Source organism: Apaloderma vittatum, unplaced genomic scaffold (genome assembly GCF_000703405.1).
Source record: "Apaloderma vittatum isolate BGI_N311 unplaced genomic scaffold, ASM70340v1 scaffold16672, whole genome shotgun sequence".
Taxonomy (NCBI): domain Eukaryota; kingdom Metazoa; phylum Chordata; class Aves; order Trogoniformes; family Trogonidae; genus Apaloderma; species Apaloderma vittatum.
Window position 1 is genome coordinate 2,858 of NW_009702030.1, and position 27,264 is coordinate 30,121.

Here is a 27,264-nt window from a genome sequence, read left to right on the forward strand (position 1 = left end):
TCCCAGTGGCAACGCCAGCTCTCCATGCAACGCTACTGGTTCATTCTGTGCAAGGACACACTGGACTTTTCCTGTCAGTGCAAGAAAGAGACACCTGATTTGCATTAACATCAGTCATTTCCCGAGTGCAAAGTTGGTCACAGTCTTACTGAGGAGTGGGTTTCTGCAGCAGCCCCATACTGACCTGTGCAGGCATCAGAACATTTTGGGCCTGGGCATAGATATTTGGTAAATTTATCACAACAGTCAAATACATCGGGATGAGCCTTTTCTGCATATTGACAAGAGCACGAGAGACGTTCGGGGTTTGGGTTTTGAATCTTTTCTGCTGTCATTTCTCTGCCTAACGGATTCGAGTGCTGTTGTTTCTGTGATTCTAAAAACTAGCTTCTCTCTCCATTTCCAGGTGAAACAGGTATTTAAAAGGCCAAAATTTGTGAGTTTAAACTTTGGGAAAAGTTGAGTTGTTTCACGATTACATTGTGAGTAGCACAACCTATAATGTTGCTCGCTCGTGCATGGTAAACGTAAGTTTGTTTCTTTTTCCCTAGTGAGAAGAGAAATTCAAAGTGCTTTGAAATCTCAGTAAAACTCCCTTAGATTTTGTCAAAAGATCTATACAGACAGAATCCCACAAGTGGTCCACACAGTATTTCCTTCTAAGCAAGGCCTAAAATTTGATCCAACAATATACAACTCGAGCCTCTCAGAGCTATGGAGAATAAACTTTCAATTTTTCTTCATAAATATAATTAATAAAGAATAAAAGGCACTAGCCCACATTACAGCCAGGATTACTGCACCACTGACAAGACCAGAGCAGTTGTGCTCAGGAGGACAGATCTCTGCACGCTCAGGGCCAGCGGGCTTTTCACAACCCTTACACGAGATGACGACGCAGGCAGCCAGCTTACTCCTCACACCAAAAGTCCCAACAGAAACACACTGCATCTCCTGAGAGCAGACTGGCCAGCTCACCATGAGCGGGACTGTTTTAAACATCTTTTCCAGTGCTGATAATGATGTTATTAAGGTGAAAATTTGTGGTTTTCCTTTTGCATTGAAAGGTAGGCAGAAACAAGTATGCTTTCATCTCGTCTGCAGCCAAATTGGGCATGTATTATGAGATGCATCTTGCCGTAGATTTGGAAGATGACTCGTTTCCAGAGGTAAGCAAAGGAGCTGCTGCTGACAGTGCGGGGGGCTGTGTTTGTGGAACAGGGCACGAGGGCTTTGCCAGCACAGAAAGGGCAGCCCCGCTGCTCACCGGCGCCAGAGCAGTGCTCACAGCCTGGTTCCCTCGAACGAACACCTCCCTCACACGAGCACGAGTCCCTGGTGTCATCTCGTGTGTTCTGGATACAGGAAGCCTCTGCTGTGAGAAATCCACGATGGTGGTGGCCAGGCTGCTGCTGAGCTGGGTCTGTGCTCTGCAGCTCCAGTTCTATACATGACCAGAGCTGACCTTCCCTATCATCCCCATAAAACACGTCAGTACGCAGGTGTTCATCCCTCAGCTGCGTATTTACTCATCTGCATATGCTGATCCCATCATGACCCTCACTCTACCCTGCGCCAGTGCTCATCAGAACACTGGTACCCTGAGTCCTCTGCTGCCCTAACAGTATCCCTTGGGAAAAGCCCCCACCACACCTGCTGTGGGGACTAAATCTCCCCTAACTCTAAATAATAAAGTGCTGGGCTGAAGGGGAGCAGAACGGCTTAAGTGCAATCAATAAAAGTGCTTGCAATTAATACAGGAAACAACTCGCAGGTCAGTTTCGTTGCAGCTGGCTGTGTTCTTTCAATGAATAACTAAGGCAGGCGCTGGGGGCAGGGAGGCAGGCTGCAGCGGAAATACTCACAGGACCCCAAACACTGAACGATGTCTCCTCAGCAGCCTCCTCGCCCCCACCCCTGCCCCCTATGCCAGCCCCTTTCCTGCAGAGCTGGCAGAACCTCAGTGTTCAAGGAGCTGCAGGCAGGTGCTGGAACACTCGCCTCCCTCCTAGTGCTTGCACAATTCCCAGACAGTCCCTAACACAGAGCTCAGCTGCTGGGCTGAGCGCTCATAGAACAACTGAGACTCTACAGCGAAAAGGGGACAGCCCAGACCTCAGCATGCCCAACTCTTCCTCAACTCCATCAAGGAAGCAACACCTGTACTCCTCACAGATCCCGGCTCCCCTTGGAGGGCAAGACAGCCCTTATGGGACAGAACCTCCCGGGACAGACGATGTAGGAGCAGTACTTGTAGGGTTACAAAGCTGTGTCAAACTCTTCTGGCAGAGTCGCTGCATGTTCCTCTTTCAGCTCCTGATCTGCTCCATTCTCCTGGTGCTGCTTCATTTGTTCCTTCACTTCCTCCTCCAGATCAGGTGGCACCACAAATTGGTCTTCTGGCTCCATCTGGGACGGAGCAGCGAAATAGCCTGTCTTCTTCTTGGGTGCCTCTGTGGCTACTTCAATGAGGTTGAGGCTCTCCTCCAAGGGCACTATGGAGCCATTGGAGAGCTTCTTTCCATAAAGACAGCATGTGGAAAGAGATTTTTGCAGTTCGCATTTTTCCTTGACCCCTCTCTGTGCAGTGTTGTAGTTTACACTGTTCTGTCTCCGAATCATGAGGACGAGCTCAGAGTCATCCTCTGGCCCTGGACCAGAGGAGCTGTACTCTGCCGCAGGAGGTTCAAACTCCAGGCCCTTTCCTTTACAGCAGTGGATGTCCACCTCTACCTCCACTTTACTGCCATTTGTCATCACACCTTCCACAGGCTGCTCATCATCGCTATCCAGACCGTTGTCAGACTGGTTGCTAGAGAAGGTGGCGCTGGAAGGTTGGCGCTGAAAGATGCCTGAAGGGGGCACAGGATGTAGGCTGCAACGTCGCTCCTGTCGTGGTAGCAAACTACCATCAAGACCAACAGCATTGTGTTCATCTGAAGCAGTAGAGCCCACCTCACTGCTGACTTCAGAAGCCGACAGCTCACTGCTGAACTCTGAAGCAATGCCACTGCTAGAAGAAGGTGTTGCCGACTTGGTGGCAGTAGAACTAAATCCCCCAGGACCTGGCAGAGTGAGGCCATGCATCTCACATGTGCAGCTGTCCTCGCTGATGTTCAGACACACCACCATCGCACCTACGTTGTCTTGGCAACCATAGCTTTGGGCTAAAGTGCAGAGTTTCTTCGCGGCAGCTAGTGGGTCGTGTAGGTGGCGCACGGCTGAGACGGCCTCTGTATAGGAAAGGTGTTCCCAGAGCGCTTTGTTCCCCAGAAGCAGCAGCTCGTCTTGTACCGTCAATGGAATGGAACAGACATGTGGTTTGGGCAAGATCCAAGGATGCAAGTACGTGCAACCCAGCATCCGCGTACAGCAAGTCACGCCGTTGACCTTATTGTCCTGCAGACAAGAGAAACAAGGCAGCAGTGTTAGCTCTACCAGAGCACTGAGACAGCGCTCTCTCCACTGCCCATACACTGGCTTGGAACTTTAAGAAACGCCAGTACACAGCTTCAGGACACGAGAAGGGGATCTAGGTGCAGGCACCAGAGCACTGACATTTTCTGTACCTGATCGTCAGGTGCAGTAATCGCCTACATCCATGTTCACAATAACATGCTTTTATCCCGCAAGACTTCTTGTCACATTCAGAACTGTAGCAAACTATTCTGAAATGTGCCACTGTAGTACCTGCAGCACATTGATCAGAGAACCTCACTCAAGAGTCTTACATGAAACTTGTTCTTTCAGTGTGAGCGAGACAGGGACTTTTTACTTTCTCATTGCCACACAGATTACTCAGACACTAAATAATTCCTGTGTATTTACTGACCTATTTCCCTCTTCATTAACATATAACTGTGTTCTGAAGTGTGGACACTGTGTCCCAAGGAAGAAAAGAACAAGCAGGTAACTCACACTACTGCTGTAACCTGGAGGTATTACTCCTGTCCCCTGGGCAGGCTGGCACGAGTCTCCCAGGCAGGAAATCGCCCACAGCCCTCAGTCCCTCTTCCAAATCATAGAATAGTTTCAGCTGGAAGAGACCTTGAAGATGATCGAGTCCAGCCTTTGTCCCAGCTCTATCAACCTACTAAACTATGTTCCCCAATGCAACATCCACCCGTCTCTTAAACACTTCCAGGGACGGTGACTCAACCCCCTCCCTGGGCAGCCTGTTCCAGTGCCTGACAACCCTCTCAGTAAAGAAATTCTTCCTAATACCTAACCTGAACCTCCCTCGGCGCAATTTAAATCCATTTCCCCTGATCCTATCACTCTCCACTAGGGAGAACAGACCAACTTCTGCCTCTCTGTAACCTCCCTTTCAGGTAATTGTTGAGAGCCATGAGGTCTCCCCTCAACCTCCTCTTCATCAGCATGTACAGAGTACACAGCTTCCCCAGTATTTTGAATTTAATTTCAGTGTTCTTCATTTCTGTATTCCCTGGGTATTACATGTTGCTACTGCTGCTCAGTGTTAAAAAACAGCAGAAGACCCACACAGGGAAGTCTCCTTAGACAATTATTTCACTTTTATTTTTCAGAACCCATTCATCAGCCAGTTTTTATACCACTTAACACACTACATTGATTCCATAGCTATTTTTAGTCAGAGTGCTACAGAATACAGCACCTTGCGCAACCAGAACACATTAACAGATTAACCATGTCAGAAACATTCTTATCAAACAACCTGATACTTTCTAAAAGATCCACTGAGCATAACACTGATAAGACTGGCACTAATTTCTCAGATCTTCAGGGACAACGTATCTTCTAGTTCTTTGGAACTTCATATTGTTTCCAAGTTTTTAGAAAGTTAACCTTTACATACACAGTTGTCCAGAAATCATTTTAATGCTTTTGCATAAAACCAATTAACGTTTCTTTTGTTTAACATTTTTATCTGCAATATACTTTATATCCATCTTCTGGATGCCTCACGGGCATCTTCACTAAGTAAAAACACTGAAGAGATCCAAAGAAAGGTAACTTCAGTCGTACTTTTCAAAAAACACCAAAGGTGTTTTGTGGGTTTTGAGGCAAGGTAATTTCCCAAGCCCTGCTCTGTTCTTCAGTGGCTCCTCTCCACACTCACCTGTCACGCACAGTATTAGGAACCTCCCCTCCTTTAGCTCCACACCTATTTTCTTTCTTCCCACTCTCACCAACTCATCCCTAACATCCTGTATCTCTGGTTCTAAGGCCATAATGGGTGTTTCAGGAACATGTCATTCTGAACAGCTAATAAGGAAGGGAACAGAGCAGCAAGCAACAGCCAAGTCACTCAAACACCTTCACGTGATCCCCTCCCTGCAGTATTCCGCAGGCAGCACACCTCACGCACCTGGACTAAGCTGCTATGGGAGAGGGGAAGCTGAAGTGAAGAGGGTTCGAACCAACCTCTGTTATAATGGCTTTTTGCTCCTTGACTCTCTTGGCTTCTTCCGGACACTGTTCAAGGCTGAAGACTTTGGAGAGAGGCAGTGGTTTTCCACTTCGGCACAGAACGGCTTGGCACGTCCCCACGTTGGCCACCGTCAGAGAAAAGTTGCTGGCTGGATCAGCACCATCATGACGAATGTAGCAAAGGACAGCAGAGGAACCCAGCTTCTGGCCAGCCATGCCCAGCTTCCTGTTGGAGAAGGTGGTGTAGGAAGGCTCCAGACTCCGTTCTGGAGGGCTGCCTCACCCCACCTAACACAGTAAGTGATATACCTATGGGGGTCTCACCAGGACCAGCTTGCTCACTGTCCTACCTGTGGGAGACCAAGAAGGTGTTGGACATGAACATGGTGTCTGACTGCTGTACCTCCTCCAGGAGCACATCGGCCATGGTGCACTGCAGTAAGCGGGGCAGCTCCTCATTCTTGTCACCATCAAACATGCCATACACAGCCTCTACCCCCTCTGCAAAGCTCCCCAGTGCCAGGGATGACAGACACAACCTGTTAGAAAGAGCAACATTATTATGTCCCAAAAGATTATATGGTCCCCAAAACCACAGCTATCGGACACCTTGCTGCGAGTGTTCTCACAGGACGGCAAAGCCACTGCCCCCACATTTGCTGCCCCAAGAGATGTCCAGCTGCATTTCACTACTGGAACTCCCGAACCCTCCTGTACCACACTCGGAAGAGGGCAGTGGGCACGACTGGCAAGAGCAAGGAAGTGTGGGAAGCAGAGTCGGAACGTCCCAGGATAAGCGTGAAAACTGAGGTAAAGGACCATGCAGAGCCTTGAGTTACCAACACTTAGCAAGAGATCTGGGAAGACAGAGGGATGGACGAGCTCTTGAGCAAAACAGGTCTGCTTGAGCGCGTAGCAGTGCCCTCCAGCCAGCACCCTGAGAAGAGTGTCAGCTGACCGCAGTACTCACTTATTTCTTTGGCCGGCCATCTCAGCTCCTCCATGACTCCAGAAGGTAGAAGTGAGCGTCGAGTCTGCCGCGAGGGAGGTCTTAGCATCAATCTTCAGTGTGGCAATGTGACTACAGAGAGAGAAGAATAGAAGTAATTCCCTGCTAGACCCCACTGAAGAGCTTATGGCCAAAGAACCTTGTCCAGTCTAGAGTTTTAGACAGCAGCCTATGAAAAGCCAAGGAGAGAATTTTAAGGTCTTGGCCTTCTGGACATATCTGGCCGCTTACACCAGAGACAGCTGGGAGAACCACATGAGCACCGTTTGCTTGCTCTGAGATTTGGAAACAGACTTTTCCCTTCCTACAAGATAGAAAGCTTCAGCTGCCTCAGGTAAGGAACAACCTCACATTACGCAGTGCTGTGATACACACTTTGCTATCCCGTTTCCCCTCTGGGTAAGGGTTACCCTTCCCTGTGCAGGTCACTATAGGATTGGCATCTCCATGGCTCACCTGAAGATGTCCAGCGTCTTGTGCTCTAGCACCAAGTTTGTGTTTCCGCTCAGATCCAGCTCCTGCAAGGCACCTGGCAGTGCCTCAGGGATCACGATTTCAGTTAACTCATTGCAGCTCAAGTCCACAAACTGCAGTATCAAGAAAAAAAAAGCAAAAAATAAAAAGTGCACAACGACATAGAAAACATTGTCTGTTCTGTCATGTGATCAGTTACTCCAGTGCTCCTTCCAGACCTCATACAATCCCACGACTGACTGTATCCCGCCTCATGAAAATGGGTCTGACCTATCAGTAGAAGAATGATTTACAAGCTGCAAATACTTATAAGCTGCAATAGCCAGGACTCCAATACTGAAAAAAGAGGTCATGCTGAACATAACAGCCTATATAAACAAACCTGCCTAGCTATGTAACACGCTCCACTTCCAAACGGTACACCAGAAACACACCAAGTCAGAGAGCTGGCAAAGATGAGTGAGAGGTGAGCCATCTTTGATTCACCCTGAAAGGCGACAGATCTAGAAAGCACATTCTGTGCCCTCTTCTTGGGCTGATCAAGAGAAGCGCTGGGATCTCCAGTTCCTCTCCCAGTGGTTGCTCTTCATTCTCTAACCCAATCGTTCCCCTGTGTCCAGGGTTTAGCTAAAACCCAGTCCTGTTTAGTGATTTTTACTTTCCAGTTTAGTCTCTTCTAAGGCTGCACCTTCTGAAGTCAGCAGCACGTTTTTGCAGACAGTGTGTGCTACTAGTGATCACACCTGATGTTACAGTCACAGCCTGGCACTGGGATGCAGAAAGGCTCTTGCTGATATTTATTCCTCTAGTGCCCAAGGGCACTGCTGGCTCCTGTGTGCCACTCTGGGGGTGCCGGGTAGTGAGAGGGGTCACAAGGAAGTAAAGGGTTGCACCTCCTGGGGCTAATAGACAGGACAGGTGACCAACGAGAGTATTCCATCCCATATACGTCATATTCAGGATAAATTGAGTGATCACGAGAGTTTTGGCCCTTTTCTGCAATGGCCGGTGTCCAGGGAGGACTCCATCTGACCTCCTGCTTTTGATCTGATCCTGAGTTCCCAAATCCAGCTCCTGTATCCAGCTCCTGCCACCGCTGAGCCTGGGGCTGCCCCAGCGCCTCCTGCTCTGCAGCATCAGTGGGGATTGCTATCAGGGCAGGGAGTCAGGTTTGATATCGGGCTATTATCTATAGTTGTATATAGTTCTTTACTTTTACCATTCCACTATTATTTTCTATTATTGTTTCAATAAAGCTGTTCTGTTTTTTTTTCTTCTCTAACCCATAAGTCTCTCTGCCTCATTCCCTTACCCTCTTCCCATTTGGGCGGAGGGAAGAGGGAGTTAGAGAGTGTCTGTCCGTGTTAGTGGGCGGCCCAGCCCTAACCCACGACACCTTGATACCTCTTTACCTTCTCCATAAGGTACCTGAATACGGGGCAAATGCAGGATCTCTGGAAAGACGCTGATTTCATTAGAGTGTGCAATAAGCGTATGAAGTAGCTTGCAGTTTGCCACTGTTGTGGGAATTGTTTTCAGTTTGTTGCCACTCACATTCAGCTCTTCCAAGTGCTCCAGCTTACTAAGTTTGCTGAAAGGGAAACAAGAGAGTGCTGTATTTCATAAGCAAGAACTTGTTACTTCCTGAATCTGCAGATAAAGTAGCCACAAACACTGACTTTTATGAGCTACATTTCTAATTTATTGATAGAAGACAAAAGTCCTAAGAGGTGCTCTCATAAGAGCTCAGGGTTCCCAAGCCCGGCTTGGATAACAGACTGCCCAGGGAGGGGGTTGAGTCGCCATCCCTGGGTGTGTTCAAGTGTCGCTTAGATGGGGTGTTGGGTGATGTGGTTTAGGGGTGAACTTGTAGTGTAGCGTCAATGGTTGGACTCGATGATCCCAAGGGGCTTTTCCAACCTGAATTGTTCTGTGATTCTATGAAAACTGGCAAAACCCTCTAGGCTAAGTCAGTGTACTTTGTAGGAATAAACTTTTACATGGAAGTGGTTATTTAGCCTGACAAGTACCATGGCAAATATTGCACAGACGCAATCAGTATTGAATTAATTGTGCTGACATCATTAACATTAAAAAAATCCCTTAGATTTTTGTGGTAATGTAACTCAATGTGCTAAGTTTTACGAGACAATAAATTAAGCTGATACAAAAGTCTGCCAGTATAGCGCTACCTCTCTACTACATTTCAAAGAAAATATATTTGATACCCCAAAACAGGACTGTAGAAGATACCAAAAAGTAATAATGAATTAAGAATTTGACACAAGTCACTCTAGTACAGTTCTGTGGGGAGGCACTTTTAACTCAGTAACAGCCACTAGTAAAATCTGCAGATAAAAAATACGTTGGAATCTCAGTTTCAATGTAGTTTGTTTCACTAAAGCTTTCCAGTTTCTCTTCCAGTCCGTAAAGTCTCTCTCCCTTACTCCCTTTCTCTACCTTTTGTGAGGAGGGAGAAGTTAACAGAGATCATCTGTCATTCATTTCGTGGCCGGCCCAGCCCTAGCCCTTAAGTCACATGAACTGGCACTCAGAACAGAGCAGTGCATAAAGATGTCACCAAAAGGGGACTCAAGCAGATGCTCACAACCAACATTATCTGCTCACGATTTTCCAGGGGAGCATTGTTCAAGGTCTGCTGTCTGCATAGCCACAAAGGCATTGAGAATTCAAAATGGGTTCAGGGGAACACCCCCACACAGTAAGAAACAAAAAAGGCCGAGTGTATTTATCACCGTGCACAGATAGCTGAAGATACACTTGGAAAATCACAGAACCACAAAGTGGTTTGCGTTGGAACCTTCAGAGATGATCTGACCCAACCCCGCTGCCACGGGCAGGGGCATCGTTCATCAGATCAGGTTGCGCAAAACCCCGTCCCGCCTGACCTCGAACACTTCCAGGGATGAGGAATCCCCAGCTCCTCTGGGCAACCTGTGCCAGTGTCCCACCGCCCTCATCGTAAAACATTTCCTCCTTACGTCCAGTCTAAATCCACCCTCTTCCGCTGCCCTTTGTCCCATCACTACAGGCCCTGGTAAAACGTCTCTCTGTGCCTTTCTCAGAAGCCGCTTTGTGAATGGAAAGGGCGCAAAAAGCTCTTCAGGAGCCTCCCTTCTCCAGGCTGAGCAGCCCCAGCTCTCTCGGGCTGTCCTTGTAGGAGCGATGCCCCAGCCCCCTGACCATTTCCATGGCCTTCTTGGGACCCTCTCCACATCCTCCTTGCACTGGGGCCCCAGAGCTGGATGTGGTGTTGCCAGTGGGGCCTCACGAGAGCAAAGCAGAGCAAGAGAATCCCCTCCCTCCACCTGCTGGCCATCCCATGATGCAATTGGATTTTTGGGCTGCAACTGCCCATTGCCAGCTCATGCCCAATTTTTCGTGCACTCGTATCCCCAAGTCCTTCTCCCGCTGCTCTCAATCCATTAATTCCCCGGGCAATAACAATATTGGGGATTGTCCTGACCCAGGTACAGGACTTTGCACTTGGCCTTGTTGAACTTCATGAAGTTCGCATGGACCCACTCCTCAAGCCTGTCACAATCCCTCTGGATGGCATCCCTTCCCTTGAGCAAATCAACTGCCCCACAAAAAAAATATCTGATACTATGCAGTTTTCATACTAAAAAGACAGTGTGATATACTGGTAAAAAGCACATAAATAATTCTCACTGAAAAATGAGATGCAGATTTATATAACTGGGAACAACTGGAATAACTCAGTATGAACACATGGGAGTGTCCAGCCTCTTAAGCTTCCATGCTCAGCGTAGGTTTAGCTCGACTACAACACTAAATCAAGCCTGCTGCATTAATTAACAGATGAAGTTCTATGACCTGTGCTGGGTAGGAGTTCAGACAACACCGACCGAGGGTCTTCTGTCAGGACTGAAATGTCAAAAAACACAGCACAGCAAGCTGCATGCCACTAGCACTGAATGTGTGAAGAAATACTGCCCTTATCCCCACACATCTCCACCACAAGTTGGACAGGAACCACTGCAGCCTTCAGCACCCTGCAGCACCCTGTGCCAACCCCCCTTAACACGCTGATCCTCGATGTGTGTGTAGGAAGGGCAGACTTCTGTCGTCAAGCCCACAGGGAGAGCATCTTGCTTTGATCCTGCTTCATGTACAATCGCAGGCAGCATCCTCCTGGGGAGCACTAACTACCTGGGGCCCGGTCTAGACGATCTTCAGAGGCCTCTTCCAAGCCCTACTACGCTGTGATCTCGCTCACCAGCCTTACTTAGTTACCTCGCAGGGAAAGTCTGTAGGTTGTTGTTTGCCAGATGGAGGATCCGTAGGCTCGTGTGTCCCACCAAGACAGGGATGCACTGATCCGTGAGGTTATTATTAGTCAAGTAAAGCAGCTGCAGCATGCTCAGACTCTCCTCCCCTGGACATGCAGAGGGCAAGGTCTCCAGGCTGTTCGCAGATGCATTCAGGTACCTGAGGCTAACCACAGCAAGTGCAAAAATCAGACTTCACATAATCTAAACCACTCCATTAGCAGCAGGAAAAGGAGCTATATAAATGCAAGTGTGGACAGAGTAACAGCATTAGACAGGAGACCAAACAACACAGTGTAACACCCCTACTCACATTAAGCTTTATGACTTACTAGCTCTATAGCACTGCAGTTGCACACAGCATTTTACAGTAACCACTGAGTACTAAATAGCCTGTGGAGGGGGTGGAAAGCAAACTACATAAACTCGTACTCCAGAGTCTTTAGAAGAAGGGTTGATTCATGCCTGAATAAATACTTATAACGGCTTGTTGATTTGTAAGGCGTCCCTCTTGCTGGTCTCTAACGACCTGATACACTCTGCTGTAATATCTGAAAATCTGTATGGCTTCTTTCCTTTGCACTTGGATTTATGCCTTACTTTTAAAGAAAAGGCTCCTCAGGCAGTAACATGACCTTAGAAACAGCTGCCACTGAAGCTAATTCCTCAGTTGGCTGTCGGGTTAGGCAAGTCTCTCTTTCGCTGTAATTAAGCAGTAATATGGTCCGACTCCCTCAGATCAGCTTGATGACTTCCCTTATGGCACCTGAATTACCTCCTCGTAAGGTACATGCCTCATTATCTCTTAGGCAAACGGCACCTTGCAAGGACAGCCACGCATGGGCCATCATCAGTTTTTACAGACCCAAAGGTTAATGCTGACAACAGACACGGCCACTTACTTCAGAGCCTTGACAAAGAGTGTCTCTGGCAGTTTAGTCAAAAGGTTGTGCTGAACGTCCAGCACCTCCAGTGGAATGTGTTCTAGAAGAGGTGGAAGGCTCTGCAGATGATTGTACCCCACCATCAACTTTCGAAGGCTCAAGCTGCTGAGGGTCCTAGAAAGACACAGGCATCTGCTTGGTTCACTCCACACCCACAGAGAGGGAAAAGGTAGTATTTAATCCATTATAATTTGACTGTGCAGCAGAAAAAAAATTAAAATGCAGGGATCCATAAAATGTAACCAATGACAAAGCAGAAAACCACACATGGTAAGGTGCTGCTGTTGCTGAATGCTTGGAAGTGCAGCCGCATTTCCCTCTATGCTACTGCAGATCAGTAACTTGTACTACAAGCCTGTGTGCGTGCATATGCCTGGCGCTCTTTCACACAGACAAAAAAGAAGTCACTGAGAATGGATTTAAATGCCTGTTTTCACGTGTAGGCAGAAAGAAGTGCTTGCCCTGTGCCAAGATAAATTCAGAGCTCTAACAGGTGGTGAAGAACTCCAGTATTACTTCTGAGGCTGTTGCCACACTCTCCAGAATTGCAGTGCTTATTGAAAGAAAAGGCATCTATTCCCGTGAACCACAGAGAATCTGAATAGAGAGTATTTTTGACACTGCACAGAGGAAGAAAGTAGATTATACCTCTGCACAACAAGGAATAAAGCACTGGAATAGCACCGCTTCTCTCTTCCCAGCCAGCTCACCACAGAGGAAAGCTCGGCTCTGTACAGGAAGGTTGGCTGACCTTGATGGAAGCTCCACAAGGAGGTTGTAGCTCACATCCAAAACTTCCAGTTTCTTTGCCTCACAGGACCAGTCCGGGACACAGTGCAGCTGGTTGCTGAAAAAGCAAGGGGGAAAAATTAGACACCATCACTCCACATGAAACATACCCTGCTTGAGTGATGCCTGGTATTACTAACAGCCACACCAAAAACAATCGGCAGAAAAATGAACAACGGGATCTGAGCTAGTCCCATGGAATTTAACCCATGACTAGCTGTGTAACGCACACTAAGCTGGTGCACGATTGGTACAAAGTCCTGATGCAGGGCTCTGATGATCAGGCTTTTTGTTTACAGCACTGATACCAGCAGAACAGGCCACCTGCGCCATCCTGCTGTTGTGCTTCAACCCACAGCAAAAGCTGATCCGGTCCTCCGGGCATCCCACCTCAGTCTTGTCATGCTGCTCCAAGGGCAGACGTGGGCAATGATGCCAACAGCAAAGATCACTGGCAGCTACTCTAAATGCCCACTCCACAGATTCTCACCACTCAGCCCAGTGAGCTGCCCCAAGCTCAGCAGTCCCTGCTTGGCTTTTTCTGCCGTTACAGCCTGCAGCTGAAGGACAGCCAGTCACCCACGCTAAGTCGTGATGGTTCAGGGGGGCTTTGGTCTGGGACACTTTCATCATTCTTTAGTGATGGCCTTTCCAGTTCTGCTGTGAAGATCGAGTGCCATCAAACGCTCTCAACTCTTTCGAAACGCTTAAAAGCTTCAGAAAATTTCTGCAGAAAACAGCAAAAGTGTCCAGATACTTGATTTATATTCTGTGATGTAGGGTCACTTACTGAGCGAGTTCTAGACATGTCAGTTGACCAGGAACTGGATAAACATTGACAGCTGTCAGACCTGATGAAGTAAAGCAAATGGTTATAATTGCAGAGCTTCAGAAGGAAAACAGCACAGAGAACCAGACAGACTAGCCAGCAAAGGAGACTCATAGTCATACTCAAGGTCTCTATTTGTCCTTCCCAAGAGTTCACAGTACATACTTCTGCCACATGGCACTACAGCTTTTCACTAGCCCATTTCTCCATCTGGCACAGGGGACACCAGAACAAGGAGGAATAGTACTTTTATTTGTGGCCTCTCAAACAGAGCTGACTGGGAGACAAGTTTCTTGGAGAGTAGCTCAACATCACAGCCTCCTCCCGTTACCCAGCAGGCACACGTATGTGCACATGTAATCCCCAGCAGCTGACCTCAGAAGACCCATCACACATGGGCTCACTACTACAACATCAGCCTAAGTACTTTTTTTGTGGGGGAGAGGATAAAGGGCTATTTTCCTTTGTTCCCAGGGCTTGAAGGAAGAAGGCAGAGAGACGTACAGTTGCTGTTGGCATAGAGTGCACGAAGGGAGAAGCCACTCAGCGTCAATTCTTTCAGCTTATTTCGCTCACAGTGCAGTTGCTCCAGGCTGCCCAAAGAGCTCAGATCCAGATCTGTCATCTGATTGTCTCGTAAATCCATGTAAGTCACAGATCTGTTCCCCTCCCGAGCGTCGCCTGCCGCTCTCTTCAGATTGTTAAGCCTAAACACTCAGAGACAAGAGTTATAAAGTCAGGAAATAGGACACTGAACACCAGACATCAATAAAAAGAGAGAGGAAGAGTTCTAGTGAACCCTAATGCCAAAGGAGGGCACACTGAAATGCATGAAGAGCAACGGTGGATTTCAGGCAGCGAACACAAAGAAAAACATTTCCTTTGTCTGCACTGCTATGTAAAATCATTTCACTCATTCCCCAACGCTGGGAGATTCTGAAGACTAGTCTAGAATTCCGAAGTCAGGCCAACGGACAGCTGCTTTACACTGACACAGGAAGCTAATACAGACACTAGATACCAGCTGACCGCCTTGTCGCCAATAAAAAGTTCTTCGTTCCTTTCTGAGAGCTCTGCACTTGGCAGCCTGGAGAATCAGTATCACATCTCTAGCATGGGTAGAAGGCAAAAGTGGGTAGGAGAGACCAAAGAGCTACTGAAGTTCACAATTAGAGCATATCAAGAGAGGAGACTAGAGGGCTGAGTCGTATTCAGCGGCTTCAGTCATTGCTCAGTTAGCTTTACTTCTCTAAGTGAATTCCGCATACCCTCAGGGACAGAACTCTCTAAAAGAATCACTAAGAGAAAAAATTACACTTGGTTTATTGCAAAATGTACTAGAAGTCACACAGCTCCTCCGCTGTAAACTGAGAGCAGCAATGTGGTTTATACACGTAAGCAAGTTTCCCCTCCTCACCTCAGGTCCACACTTTTGATGTGACTCATACGGTTCAGCGCTGCCAGGTCCAGAGTCTCTATCAAGTTCCCTGCCAGGGCAAGTTTGTCCAAGACGACAAGTTTCTCACAAACTGCTGGTAGTTCACAGAAGTTATTGAAGGAAAGGCCGAGACAGCTGAGCTGTTGCAGACTTCCCAGTTCTTCTGGTAAGGATGTGAGGAAATTTCCATCAAGCCAGAAGGTCTGGAGACTGCAGAGAGAAGAAGAGAAAGAAAATAATTCAGCAAAGAGTAGTGAACATCGCATGTAGTACTTTCTGTGAATTTCTCTGTATGGCTAGTCGGTCTCTCTGTGCCTATTTTTCAAAAGTACCATCAGTTAATTTTATTCTTACACACACAAGGTTACTGGAGTACTTTTACTATGCATGTAATAGGCTGGGAACTGCAGGCATACAATACCAAATAGTTCCTGACATATTCTGCAGGTAAACTTCCAGCCGTGCCAAAGACTGTAAGTTAGCCTAAGCAAAATTCATTTACCACATAAGTACTGATTTGTAAGATATTTACTTAATCACTTGATTCTCTACAAATTAAGAACTCCTCACTTTGCATGCTGGATGATCTTTAAAGACCTATAACAAAATGAAACCAAAACCAACAGCAGTAACAGAGCATGCTTGTCTTATAAGAAATGATCAAAATCAACTGCAACTTCATCAACCAGTTGCTGGAATCTCACATCACTACTACGGCACTTACTCACACCTGTGGCACTTATGACACAGCTTAACCACAACTCCTACCACGCTAACCCACCGGTAAGGGTTTTTTACATTCCAGGTGTCATTTCAGACACTCAGAAAAGAATGAGGTAGCTTTCTATTGCAAGACAAATTGTTTTCAAGTTTGCACGGCTTTTGAGACTCAACCCCCCAAAATACAACTCTCTTATTACGATCACGTTCCAAACAAAGAACTTTCTGAGCAGTGTTTATTGGTGGTAGAAATGCAACCTGGCGCCGTAAAAAGTTCTTATGAATAAGAGCTCAAGGGGTCATGAAGCTGACTGGACTAACTAAGCTGTAAATCTCTGGAAGTTGTGAGCCCGCACAGAGCTTTCTCCTCACAGCCTGCACATGGCTAGATGATCGCCCAGGACATGTCTTGCTGACATCCAACGTACCTGCAGATGTTCCATTTTTAAAGATACAAGCTTGAGGAAGAGCAGGCCACAATGAACCAACAGCTCAATATAATGCTTATCTGAGTAAATGCCATAATAGCCTTGCAATTAGATTTACCCAAGCTTAAGGTTTTATGTGCTCGGGGTAGCTACTGGGGAAAATGGAGGAGAAGGTTTTTACTCTAGCAAACACTTTAGGACAAAAATTTCAGAGGGGACTGCCCAAGTATTTCCATGTTAAAATCCTCTTTCTAACACAAAAAGCAACTGATTCTGTAGAAGTTATCAAAATGTCTTAGTGCCAATGAAACAACACTAGATCTTTACATAAAAACAGTTACGAGTTTCTAAACATAACAATATCCATGTTTAACTGATGAGGCATCACCATTATAGTTTAAAAAAAACCGTAGGAAGAGAACGTAGGAAGGAAATAACAAGAAAGCAGGCAAGGGAATGCAAGATGGCAGCAGATACAAAGCAAACCAGATGCATTCACATTTGCATAAGAATTGGACATAACTCCCCAGGAAATTATACAAGTCACTCGAAAGTAAAAACAACCACCAAAAAACCCACCCAGAAATACCCTCCCAAAACACACGCCCTGCAGAGAACACAGAAAGCTTCAAGTTTACCAAACTATAAGTGAGAGTATATTTACATACTTAGAATCCTTCACATTTACTCTAGTTCAGCAAGGTGGTGCCTGGGATTCAAGGGATCCTAACTGACTGTTGTGTCTTCCTAGGCCATTCCAAACCAGGCAAAATCCATTCACCTCCTCTGTTAGGAAACTGATTTATGCCAATACATTTCACATAGCTAGCAGAACAAGCAGGAAGTCACAAACGATGAATGAGAATTCGCTATGTACCATTCTGTGCCTTGACAGGGCAACTGTATAAACATACTGCAGGATCTTCATTTTCAGGGAAAATCAAACCTGACTGGACACCTTGGTTCTTCATCTTCTGCTGGGGACTTCACTTGCAGAACAGGCTGCCCCAGCACTCGTACCTCCACAAACAGTACCTTCAAGTCAGCTCTGCTCAACCGAGGCACCAAGGATGTTTATGTCTCCAGATAAAAAAAGAATATACTCACTTCAATAGTTTGCTAATCTCGTTTGGCAAGTAATGAAGTCCATTACAGGAGATATTAAGCTCTGTCAGAGTAGAGATCTCGCACAGCGATACAGGAAACTCTCCCAGTCTGTTATGAGACAGGTTCAGGCTCTTCAACTGAGAAAACCTAATGGCAAGAATACGAGTTAATTCACAAGCCTCCAGGGTCTCAAAGCAAAACCATGCAATATCAGTCATAAAGAATTTTTAAGTCTTTGTACACTGGCGATACAGTCAGCTAACTCATTATGAGAGCTTCTGCACACAAATTTGAAGTCACTGAAATTTTGCATTTCAGTGGTAACGTTGAAAGTGATCAAATACCGCGGTTTTACTGCAGAAAGCGGTAACGACCTTCTACCCCGACTCCTGACAGGCTTCCTCCTAGTGACCATTAATAAGATTAAGGAGACTAAAAACACTCATTAATAAAATTTACCGTCAAAGAATTATTTAGAGCAACAGTCTATAACTACGTAGCTTTGGAAAATGAGAAAACATTAACTAGAATTATTCTGAGAACAAAACAGAAGAGGGGAATACACTTTTCAAGCCAGGCACAGGAGAAGGCCTTGCAGAGTCGTAAAAGGGAAGACCGGGAAAAGCGCTGACGTCACGCTGGGAAGCCTCAGGACCTGTACCCAGCGGTCCCTGGAGGAGATTGCAGGTCTGAAGTGCCAGTCGCTCAGCAAAGCGTCCCACAGGCACTGCCATGCAAGTGCCGATACAGCCCTCGGGGTCACCACGGCTCTACCTGTCCTTCACGGGTGGTTGCCTGTTCTAGCTCCTTCCACCACTGTGCTAGGGCCAAAGAGAGCAGAGGCTGAGCATGGGCTGGGGTAATACACAAGAGGTTCTTCTCAAAGAGTTCCTGCCTTTCTACAGAAAACAAAAGTACTTCTGCCCAAGTAATAACCTCCTCATCCCAAACTGCAAACACAAGAAATTAACTCAGTGGGAAAATTAATATCAGACTTCTATGAAAAAAGTTGCAAATCTAACATAACAGCTCAGAGAAGTACATCTTGGAAACATATAGAGCTCCTTCACCTGCTCCACCTACCACAGCTTTCGCTAGGCAATGGCGAGTAGCTCTTGTTTTGAAGCAAATATTTTAATACAGGTAACAAAATCACGCTGAATCAGCTAGAGGAAGAATATTACTTCTAGCCTGAGATGTCTTGAAGTACAAGACTGAAAGGTTTTGTATTTTTTCCTTCTTTATAGCAACTTCTTTTTCAGATTCAGAATACTTGGAATGATCTGTGTAGGAATTAAGCATGGTATTTCTCCCGTTTGCTTTATGATCTTTGGTGGGGGAGGTGTTGTTTTTCCTTTTTTTTTAAAAGAAGGAACATATCTGAAACTTGGGTGTCGGTTAGTTGCTTTGAGAAAGCACCCTGCCATATAAATAAGGGCACAGGCATTTTGTGTTTGCTGCAGCCACTGACAGCTGCAATGCAACTGAAAGCCAAGGATAAAGATGCTGTGTTGGTAACAGCCTTCCTACAGCAAACAGTGCACGATGCAAAGATTTAACGATGACACAAAAACCAGAGGCTCGCACACACAACTTCACAACAATAATGCAAAGGAGGAAAAAATGAGGGTAAACCTACAGACTTGAACTTTCTCATTAACTGGTTCAAATTTAAAGAGATTTAGGACCGATTTTTAGAATTCATCCCTCTGCAACAATTTTATAGCAAACCCAAAAAAGGCATTAAAGATTCCAAGAGCTGGAGGGAAACTGGTACATGACACAGGTTGGTCTGAAACTCCTCAAGCAGACTGTCATATTCAATGGGGATCCTTTCGAATTTCCCTTCTCCTTTGCCCCAACACTCTCAAGCAGTAGGGATGCAGAAATGGGATGCAAACCCAACTCTCATTCAAGTTGTATACATGAACCATGTATTACAGGTAATGAGGATCCTGAAATCTTTACAGCTTCTCAAGTTTTGGTCTCTGCTCTCACAGGGCACAATGAGATTACAGCAGAGAGCTACGGAAACACAGCAACAAATCCTCAAATGCATGAGCAGCCTCTGTTCAGCAGCCCAAACTGGTGCTGGCCTGGAATATTCCCAATTTAACACATTGTTCTGCTCTGCTGCCAAAGAATCCCAGTACACTGTGTAAGAACTAGACAGAGTGGGGATAACACACATGAACATGTACACACACGTGTGTGCATGCACACCCTCAGCCACAAGGATCAGGCTTGATTATGTTTTCCAGAAAAGGGAGATACTTGAAAGGCCGTGCATAACATACAAAACAAGGTAGGAGACGAAACAAGATGGGTGGGGTTTCCTTTGTTTAACATCTCCCTTTCAGTTAGTTATTGCAGTCATAACTAATTACAGTTATAGCTAATTAGACTCCTAGAGCTTCAGAGTTTTCCTCAGAGTAAGAGATCTGACCACCACAAAAAGCTCTGCTGTTCGGAACTGCCGGTCTCCAGACACTACTAACACCTACTGCAAGCGACCAAGTTCCTTCATCCGGGGCTGTGACCTGACAAACACCCTAAAGAACCTCAGAAAATCTTTTCAGAAGGCAATGAGCAGCCTTACGTGGGCTACCTAATGCTACCTGTTTATTCAAGATTGTGTGAAGTGAGGGCTTCTTTTATGGCTTTTGTTTGTTTGAGGATTTCAGCTCCATCAGGCATAGTCACTGCCAGGAAAAGAGTTGAGTTTCTGACATGTCAGATCTCGTTGACTACACGCAAGGTCAAAAGAAACTTCAAGCCCCTTTGCTGATCCTGTGAACCAAGGACATCGCATTTTAGAAAATAAAGTTCTGAGATGGTTTTCAGCATCATACAGTGTATTTGAAGAGAGAGGGAGAAAGCAAAATCTTGAATTACTTCAGAGCAGCTTTTCCAATAATAGAATCTAATACAAATCAGCAGTTAGAAAACATTTAAACAAGTCTGGATTTAAAACAAGACCATACTAGATTCTGTCTTTCAATGAAACTGCAAAAAATTCTCAGAGGTGAGCAATTTTTTTGACCCTATACCCTCATGGATACCCAGGTATCTCTACTCTGTAGGAGGGAAAATTAAATAATCTGGTAATAGGCCCCTAGAGATAAACAAAACAAAACCATCATACAACAAAAGTGTGTTGTTTTCCAAAGTTTCTCCAAATACATTGTACCTTGAGAAAAACGTGTTCCAAACACAGAGCCATTTGACAATATTACTACAGGCTTTCGAAATTCATATAGCCACTCCTTGAATTCTATTTTTGCATGGCTACCATAGATATCAACAAATTAACCTTCCTCTAGGTTTTTATGGTTTTCGAGTATTAACTTTAAAATATTTTGTAAGACTCCTTCACTTACGTAAGATGACGGCACCGTGCTTCCAAACTATCACACAACTGCCACTTGTTACAAGTTCCCAGAGCAAAGCTGGAGTCTCACAGGCCCCTTGCCAATTCCAAAGGCACACCAAGAACTTACCAAAACAGGCTTTTTCAGGTCTGCACTTCCTCCTACAAACACTTACCCACAAGAGCAGCATTACGCTTTCCCTCACCACTTATTTTATACCCCAAGCAGCCTTACATTACTATTGCACATCGCTCTGCAAGGCTCATCTCAGATCAAACTTAGCACAAACAATCTGTGGAATGGAGCTTGTGAATACTGTAAATTGTTAGAAACTTACGCCTGCCTGCAACGTTAATTTTTGTTTCCTCGCCACCTCACTTGTTAGAGCTTCCTGAAGATCAGTTTTTTTACCACCCCCATGAGCAGAGGCACACACCGCCCCTCCTCGTCATCTCTGGACGCACATGTCAAGAACTCCAAATGTAGAAGAAAAGTAATTCTCTGCAGACCTGCAAAGAGAGTCAAGGCTCCCTGCTCCCTTTGATCTCATAAAATTGTGTCGCAGGTTGAGGTAGATGATGTCTTGACTGTAGAAGAGGTGCTCGGGTACTTCCTCGAGGCTGTAGCATGACAAATCAACCGTGCTGAATCGCATAGACACAACCTGGAAAGAAGGAGGAAGAGCTGCAGCTGTGCACAAAGTCTAACGGAAGGCCAAAGAACGCAAATAGTAAACAGTTTGTAAGAACAGGGAAGAACCTCCTTGTGCCCCCCAGGTAGAGTCCACGCAGGCAACTGAGCGCATGGAGTACGCGTTTATGCCACCTGCTACTGTTGTTTCTGCAAGCCCCCTGACGGGGACGGAGATCGGGATACCAACTGGGACACACGGAGAGCCCGCTCTGTCCAGGCAACGGGCACTCTCAGAGAGCTCGGCTGCAAGAGAGCCAACCTACCGGAGAAAACAGTATCGTTGGCTGAGGAAACTCCTGAGAAAGCGTAACCTGAGGGCCTTCCAAAGATGAAAGTGGCAACAGGAAGCAGTTGACTTCACAGTTCAGTCCTTTAAGGTTTACAGAACCTCTGCTTGGCCTAGCTACTTCATCTCTTTTTTAGCTTGCTTAGGGTACCATATTGGTAACATAAGATGGTATGAGGAAAAGGCTTCATAAATCACGGTTCTGCAACACTTCAGAAAGTCTTTGCAACTATCAGATCTCCCTTTATTACGTGTGCTTTGTTTCAAGGTCTTCAGTACCTAATTCTAGATTTTATGACCTGCTTTATCATGAACCCCTTCCATATTTCATAACATCGCATATATATATATATATGTACGAGGTCAAGGTGTGGCTCAGCATTAAGCTATCATCATCTAACTGTACTTTAAGGACACAGCTCTGAGCAAACAACACTTCTCTTGCTGACCTATGTTCTCTCAAACTTACCAGGGCACAGTTTAGGCACAGTCAAGTATGGCAACAGGTGCCATTCACAGGTTTCTATGGCTGTAAAGTCAGTCAGTTCCTGGGGTTTGCTCTAGTGACTTGCAATTAGCCCCTCTCAATAGGTGCAGTGGAGGTTAAAAAAAAAGGCAGGGCTACTGCTCGACATTGCTACGTAGGCAGAGAGACGCCTAAAAGAAAATCGCTGTAGTCCTCAGCACACAAGAAATGAAGAAAGAAGGAAAGCATCCTGGATACTTTCTCCAGCGTCCTAGCTTCATCTCTGCCTCCACCAGAAAACCCGTCACCCCTGCACCCACCACCCGAACCGCTGCTGCTCTGCTCCAGGGCCTCACCGTGGATGCCTGCCGGTGCCACCGCTGGCACTCCGCCAGTGTTTCAAAGGAAATATGGTATGTCTGAGCCTGTGCTCCAGCAGACGTGAAAGCAAGCGTGTACTGCCGACGTTTCATCTCTTCCACCTGCAAAGGGAGCGTTGAAAACAAAACCGTCTGCCTAAACTCGAGCAGTCGCAGTGGGTCTGAAGTCTAGGGTGAGGTATTCCTGACTACCAGTAACATCACATTTTGCTGAAAACCCAGATGTAAAGTTATTGGAGAGAAACACAGAAGAAAATCCTTCTGAATATCTTTCTGCTTAAGTAGATCTAATAAGTAATAATTTCCAGAACGTCCATTCACAACATTGGCTACTAACATGAAAGCAGAGCTAGCGTCTCTGCTCTGCTGTTTGTTAGCCGTAGGACTACGACCTAAGGGAAGCAAGCAGAAAGGGGTTGCACAACTCTCTGCATGTGTTAATGCAGCAATTTCTTACAGAAGCCTAGATTAACCTCTTCTGCATAGTACCCATCTTTATCATCCTTTCTTCTTTACAAGCCAAGGAAGCTACCAATAAAAAGCCTTACCTTCCCTCCAACGAGAGGCAAGATATGCATCTTCCCTGTGTGGCTATCTTTCACAGAGGACACGATGAGGCACGTACCACAGAGGATCACCAAGCGCTCTGCCCACTTGTGCAGCTGTGTCTTTCCTTTGCGGACGTTATAGACTCCAGATAGCAGAATGCGATCTAACTGTTCCACTTGACATGGCTTTTCTGAAGAAAAAGGGGACATTAGCATTTATTTTCCATTTGTTCTTCATTCTCAGCTCTGAGTACGAATAGCAACGCAGTCCTAACATGCAAAATGAGTTACTGTAAAGAACAAGTAAAGACAAAACAAGCTGCAATTTAAAAAAAGTCTCAGGCACAAGGCAAGCAACTTAGAGCAGTAATATCTGACAAGCAAGCAGCGTATGCTTTTCAGTACCATGTTCCAGCAGTTGCCAGGTAGCATGTTTTTAATCTTGAGTTTGTCAAGTGTAAATCATTTTCTTGATATCTATATCAGGCTGAATTTAGCTGAAATATTCAGTTACTTGTTTATTTACAACAGTATTTTTGTTTCAGGGACATGAAGTTTGGCATAAGATGCCCTTTAAGGGTGAGAAACTAACCATCCACAGAAATAACTGCTTGGATTTCACCAAGCTGAAAGGCCAGCCCCGGACTTGTAAGGAAATCCTATTTGGGACCAAAAGTGTATCCTGCCGACTGCCAAGGCAGCGCTTTTCCAAACACCAGATACTACTAAGAAGCTGCACCAATTCTCCAGCTGCCCTATGTGCTCCGAAGCACACGTGACACCTCTGTGCCAGTGCCAAGGATACATCCAGGGCCAACACTCATTGAGTTCCACTCTGAATCGCAGCTATTTCAAAACGAGTGAGGATGGTCACAGCCTCTGGGGACAGGCAAGTTCCCATCACTGTCTGCAGCTACTGAGCTTGGACTTGAATGTTCCTGTGATCACTGTGTCACGCCTCACATAGATGGACCCTCTGATGGCCCTGGAGAGCTTCTGTCACTTGATCTGTTTTTGAAGAAGTAAAGACTTCTTAACATTTGGCCTCTGAGCTTTCCCCATCCAGTCTGGCTGACTAGTCTCCATTTTCCAAGTGACTTCCACTGAGAGGAAGGCCTCCTCCCATTCTCCCAGCCCATCTAACACATCCTCTACCCTCGTAAACTCTTGGGCACCTGTAAGTTTCTCAATGGCCACATGTCAGGAATTATGCTTCCCTCTCACTGCTGTTTAATCCGAGATTTCTATTAGTCCTCCCATGGTCTCACCCCCACCCAGGAACTGAGCGTAAGTGCTTGCCCTGTGCCAGAGAAGGAAATAAACCCAGTGTGTCCTGTGAGAAAGGCAGGGAGAGAGCAGGGAAATCCAAGGGACATCTCCAAGCAGTAAACGAAAAGGCAGGTGCTCTCAGCACACCGGTGGGTCCTGAGGAGGCCATGGAAATGGTCAGGGGGCTGGGGCATCGCTCCTACAAGGACAGCCCGAGAGAGCTGGGGCTGCTCAGCCTGGAGAAGGGAGGCTCCTGAAGAGCTTTTTGCGCCCTTTCCATTCACAAAGCGGCTTCTGAGAAAGGCACAGAGAGACGTTTTACCAGGGCCTGTAGTGATGGGACACAGGGCAACGGAAGAGGGTGGGTTTAGACTGGACATAAGGAGGAAATGTTTTACGACGAGGGCGGTGGGACACTGGCACAGGTTGCCCAGAGGAGCTGGGGATTCCTCATCCCTGGAAGTGTTCGAGGGCAGGAGGGACGGGGTTTTGTGCAACCTGATCTGATGAACGATGCCCCTGCCCGTGGCAGCGAGGTTGGGTCAGATCATCTCTGAAGGTTCCTTCCAACCCAAACTACTCTGTGGTTCCAAGTAATGTTTCTGTGGTTGACATGCATTACTTTGCCCCTTATGTTCTCAGTTCCAGGCTTGCAAAACTATCACATAAGCCCTTGTAGCACTGCCTTTATTTCATCTTCTACATATAAAACCCACTTTGTCAGCATTTGCTTTTTCTTTCTGAAAACAGGTCTCCTGAACATTCTGCAATTCCATTATTTTTTATTTCACAGCCTCTTTTTTAAGCAGGACTATTCTCCCATGCTGACCGAACTTAATTTCCTACCTTCTTGCTTCCATGAAGGTGAGTTCCTGAATCTTCAGCAGTTCCTGCTCGACATACCCAAACCGAATTGCTCATTTTTCCTCAGTAGTTCTCTACAGCCCTACTGCAGATTGAAGCCTCTCCTCCTTCCAGCTGAAGTAACCTCTGACTCCCTACTCCTTGCCCTGTAAATTCAGACTACGCATGTCCTGCTTCCATCTCCATCCTATTTCCACACTCTGCCTGCTCTGTATAGAGCTTCTGGACAGAAGGGATTTGTCTCAGGTAATGGGGTGGAGAAGTTGACTTCTTACGATTCCATTTGTTGAGACTGAATAACCAAATGATGGAAAGCAGCTCAGGCTATCCAGCTCCCCTATGCAAGAACAATTTTCTATTAAAAATATTTTGATTTTTTTTCCCCCCAGAAATGCAAAAAATAAGCAGAGGAAGCATTTAAAAGTAATGCAATATTTTCATTATCCGCTTTCCTCCCCCTTCTTTCTTCTATATTTCCTCTTCAGAGAGTTCCTTTCCTGACCGTTAGCACCGTGCACCAGTGGGCCCACAATCACGCTTCTGCTGCTCCTCGCGCACGTGATCCCCCGCCCACATCGATCCAAGAGGACACTTACAAATCCCGCATCTGCAGCAAAAGCCCCTGGATTTCTGACGGCAGCCTGCATCACTAACGAGCTGGCACCTTCACTCCTTATTTATAGGCTCCAGAGGTATCAGGCCAGGACCTTCATTTAGGAAATACAACCTTCAGGCATGCCTAGGCTGAGCTGCAATAGGTTCCCGATCCTTTCAGAAGCTCTAAGGCATTTGCTGTAACACCAGAAATTAAAGACAACAGAGCAGTCTCTGCCTTCCTGCGGAGCCGTCTTTTCTCAGGCCACAGACAGGTTCAAGAGGCCACAGAGAGGATCAAGAGAACTACAGAATCGTGGGGTTTTCTACCTTGAGAACTCATTATTTTAAGAAATGCTTACTGGTGCTTTGGGCATGTGATGTAGCCATCTATAAGCCAAAAGCGTCAATGAGCTGGGTTTCAGCCGAGGTCCACCTCGCGGTTAAAGCTACCAGAACAGTGATAGCGTGCACACACACAATTTCTTACCACTGTAAAAGCGAATCATGCAGCTGAGATCAGAATTTGCTGCCTCTTCCTGCATTCTGACAGGATCATCAAAGCCCAGCCCAGTCAAGTAGTCATACACAATCTGAAGGGGTTTTTCTGTGGGCTCCAGTCTCCTGTCAAAACATACAAGAAAGTAGTTTAAGAACGCAAAAAAAGATTAAACAAGTCCCTCTGCAGCTAAAGTGCAAGGAATACCAACACACTGGTTGTTCTGCTTCCCTGGAAGGTCTGGCTAGTATGTGTCCTTGGGGTTTGTGCTTCCTGCTTGTCAAGTAGCACTTAAGAACTGGAGCACTAGAAGAATGACAACGCAGAAGGGAAACGGAGAGAAAAGCAGCAGGCACAAGCCATACAGTCCATGGCAACCATTTCCATGCCATGGCTTAAGGAGCACCAGCAGGAAACAGTGACAAGAAACAAGACCAGAAATACTGTGCAAAAAGCAGACCCCAAATAACTTAAAAAACCCCTACATATAATGACCAAAAGGATAGACAAGAACTCTACTTAGATTTCTCTTCCAAATGCAGCTGGGAGCAAAGCACATGAGAATTCTCTAAAAGGAAAGAAAAAAGAAATTTCCCATTCTCTTTAGCTTTTATCAGGGCAAGATTTTCAAGCTTTGGCAAACTAACTCAAATGGTACATTTAAAAAGACCTTTTTAGAGCTACACCACATCACAGGAAGGATTCAGTGGCTAACTTAAAATGGCAATAAGAGAAAGTTCTCTTGAAACATCAGGTTTAGTATATTCTGAACAAAAAGGATGTTTCCTGATCCTCTCATCTCACTTCTTCCAGAGACAGTGAACTGTTGTT

General features: G+C 46.1%; 1 protein-coding gene across 1 annotated transcript; it reads right to left on the reverse strand.

The window, feature by feature from the left end:
* Positions 1–2,259: 2,259 nt before the first annotated feature.
* On the reverse strand, positions 2,260–26,558 carry PHLPP2 (PH domain and leucine rich repeat protein phosphatase 2; the record flags this gene model as incomplete). Its single annotated transcript, XM_009879384.1, has 17 exons — positions 2,260–3,399; positions 5,407–5,638; positions 5,763–5,951; positions 6,383–6,493; positions 6,878–7,008; positions 8,324–8,486; positions 11,174–11,374; positions 12,111–12,266; positions 12,904–12,999; positions 13,732–13,792; positions 14,275–14,477; positions 15,188–15,418; positions 17,464–17,610; positions 21,344–21,498; positions 22,636–22,761; positions 23,208–23,398; positions 26,425–26,558. Coding segments are annotated over 17 exons (3,667 nt in total), but the record flags the coding sequence as incomplete, so codon positions are not given.
* Between the last annotated feature and the right edge of the window lie 706 nt (positions 26,559–27,264).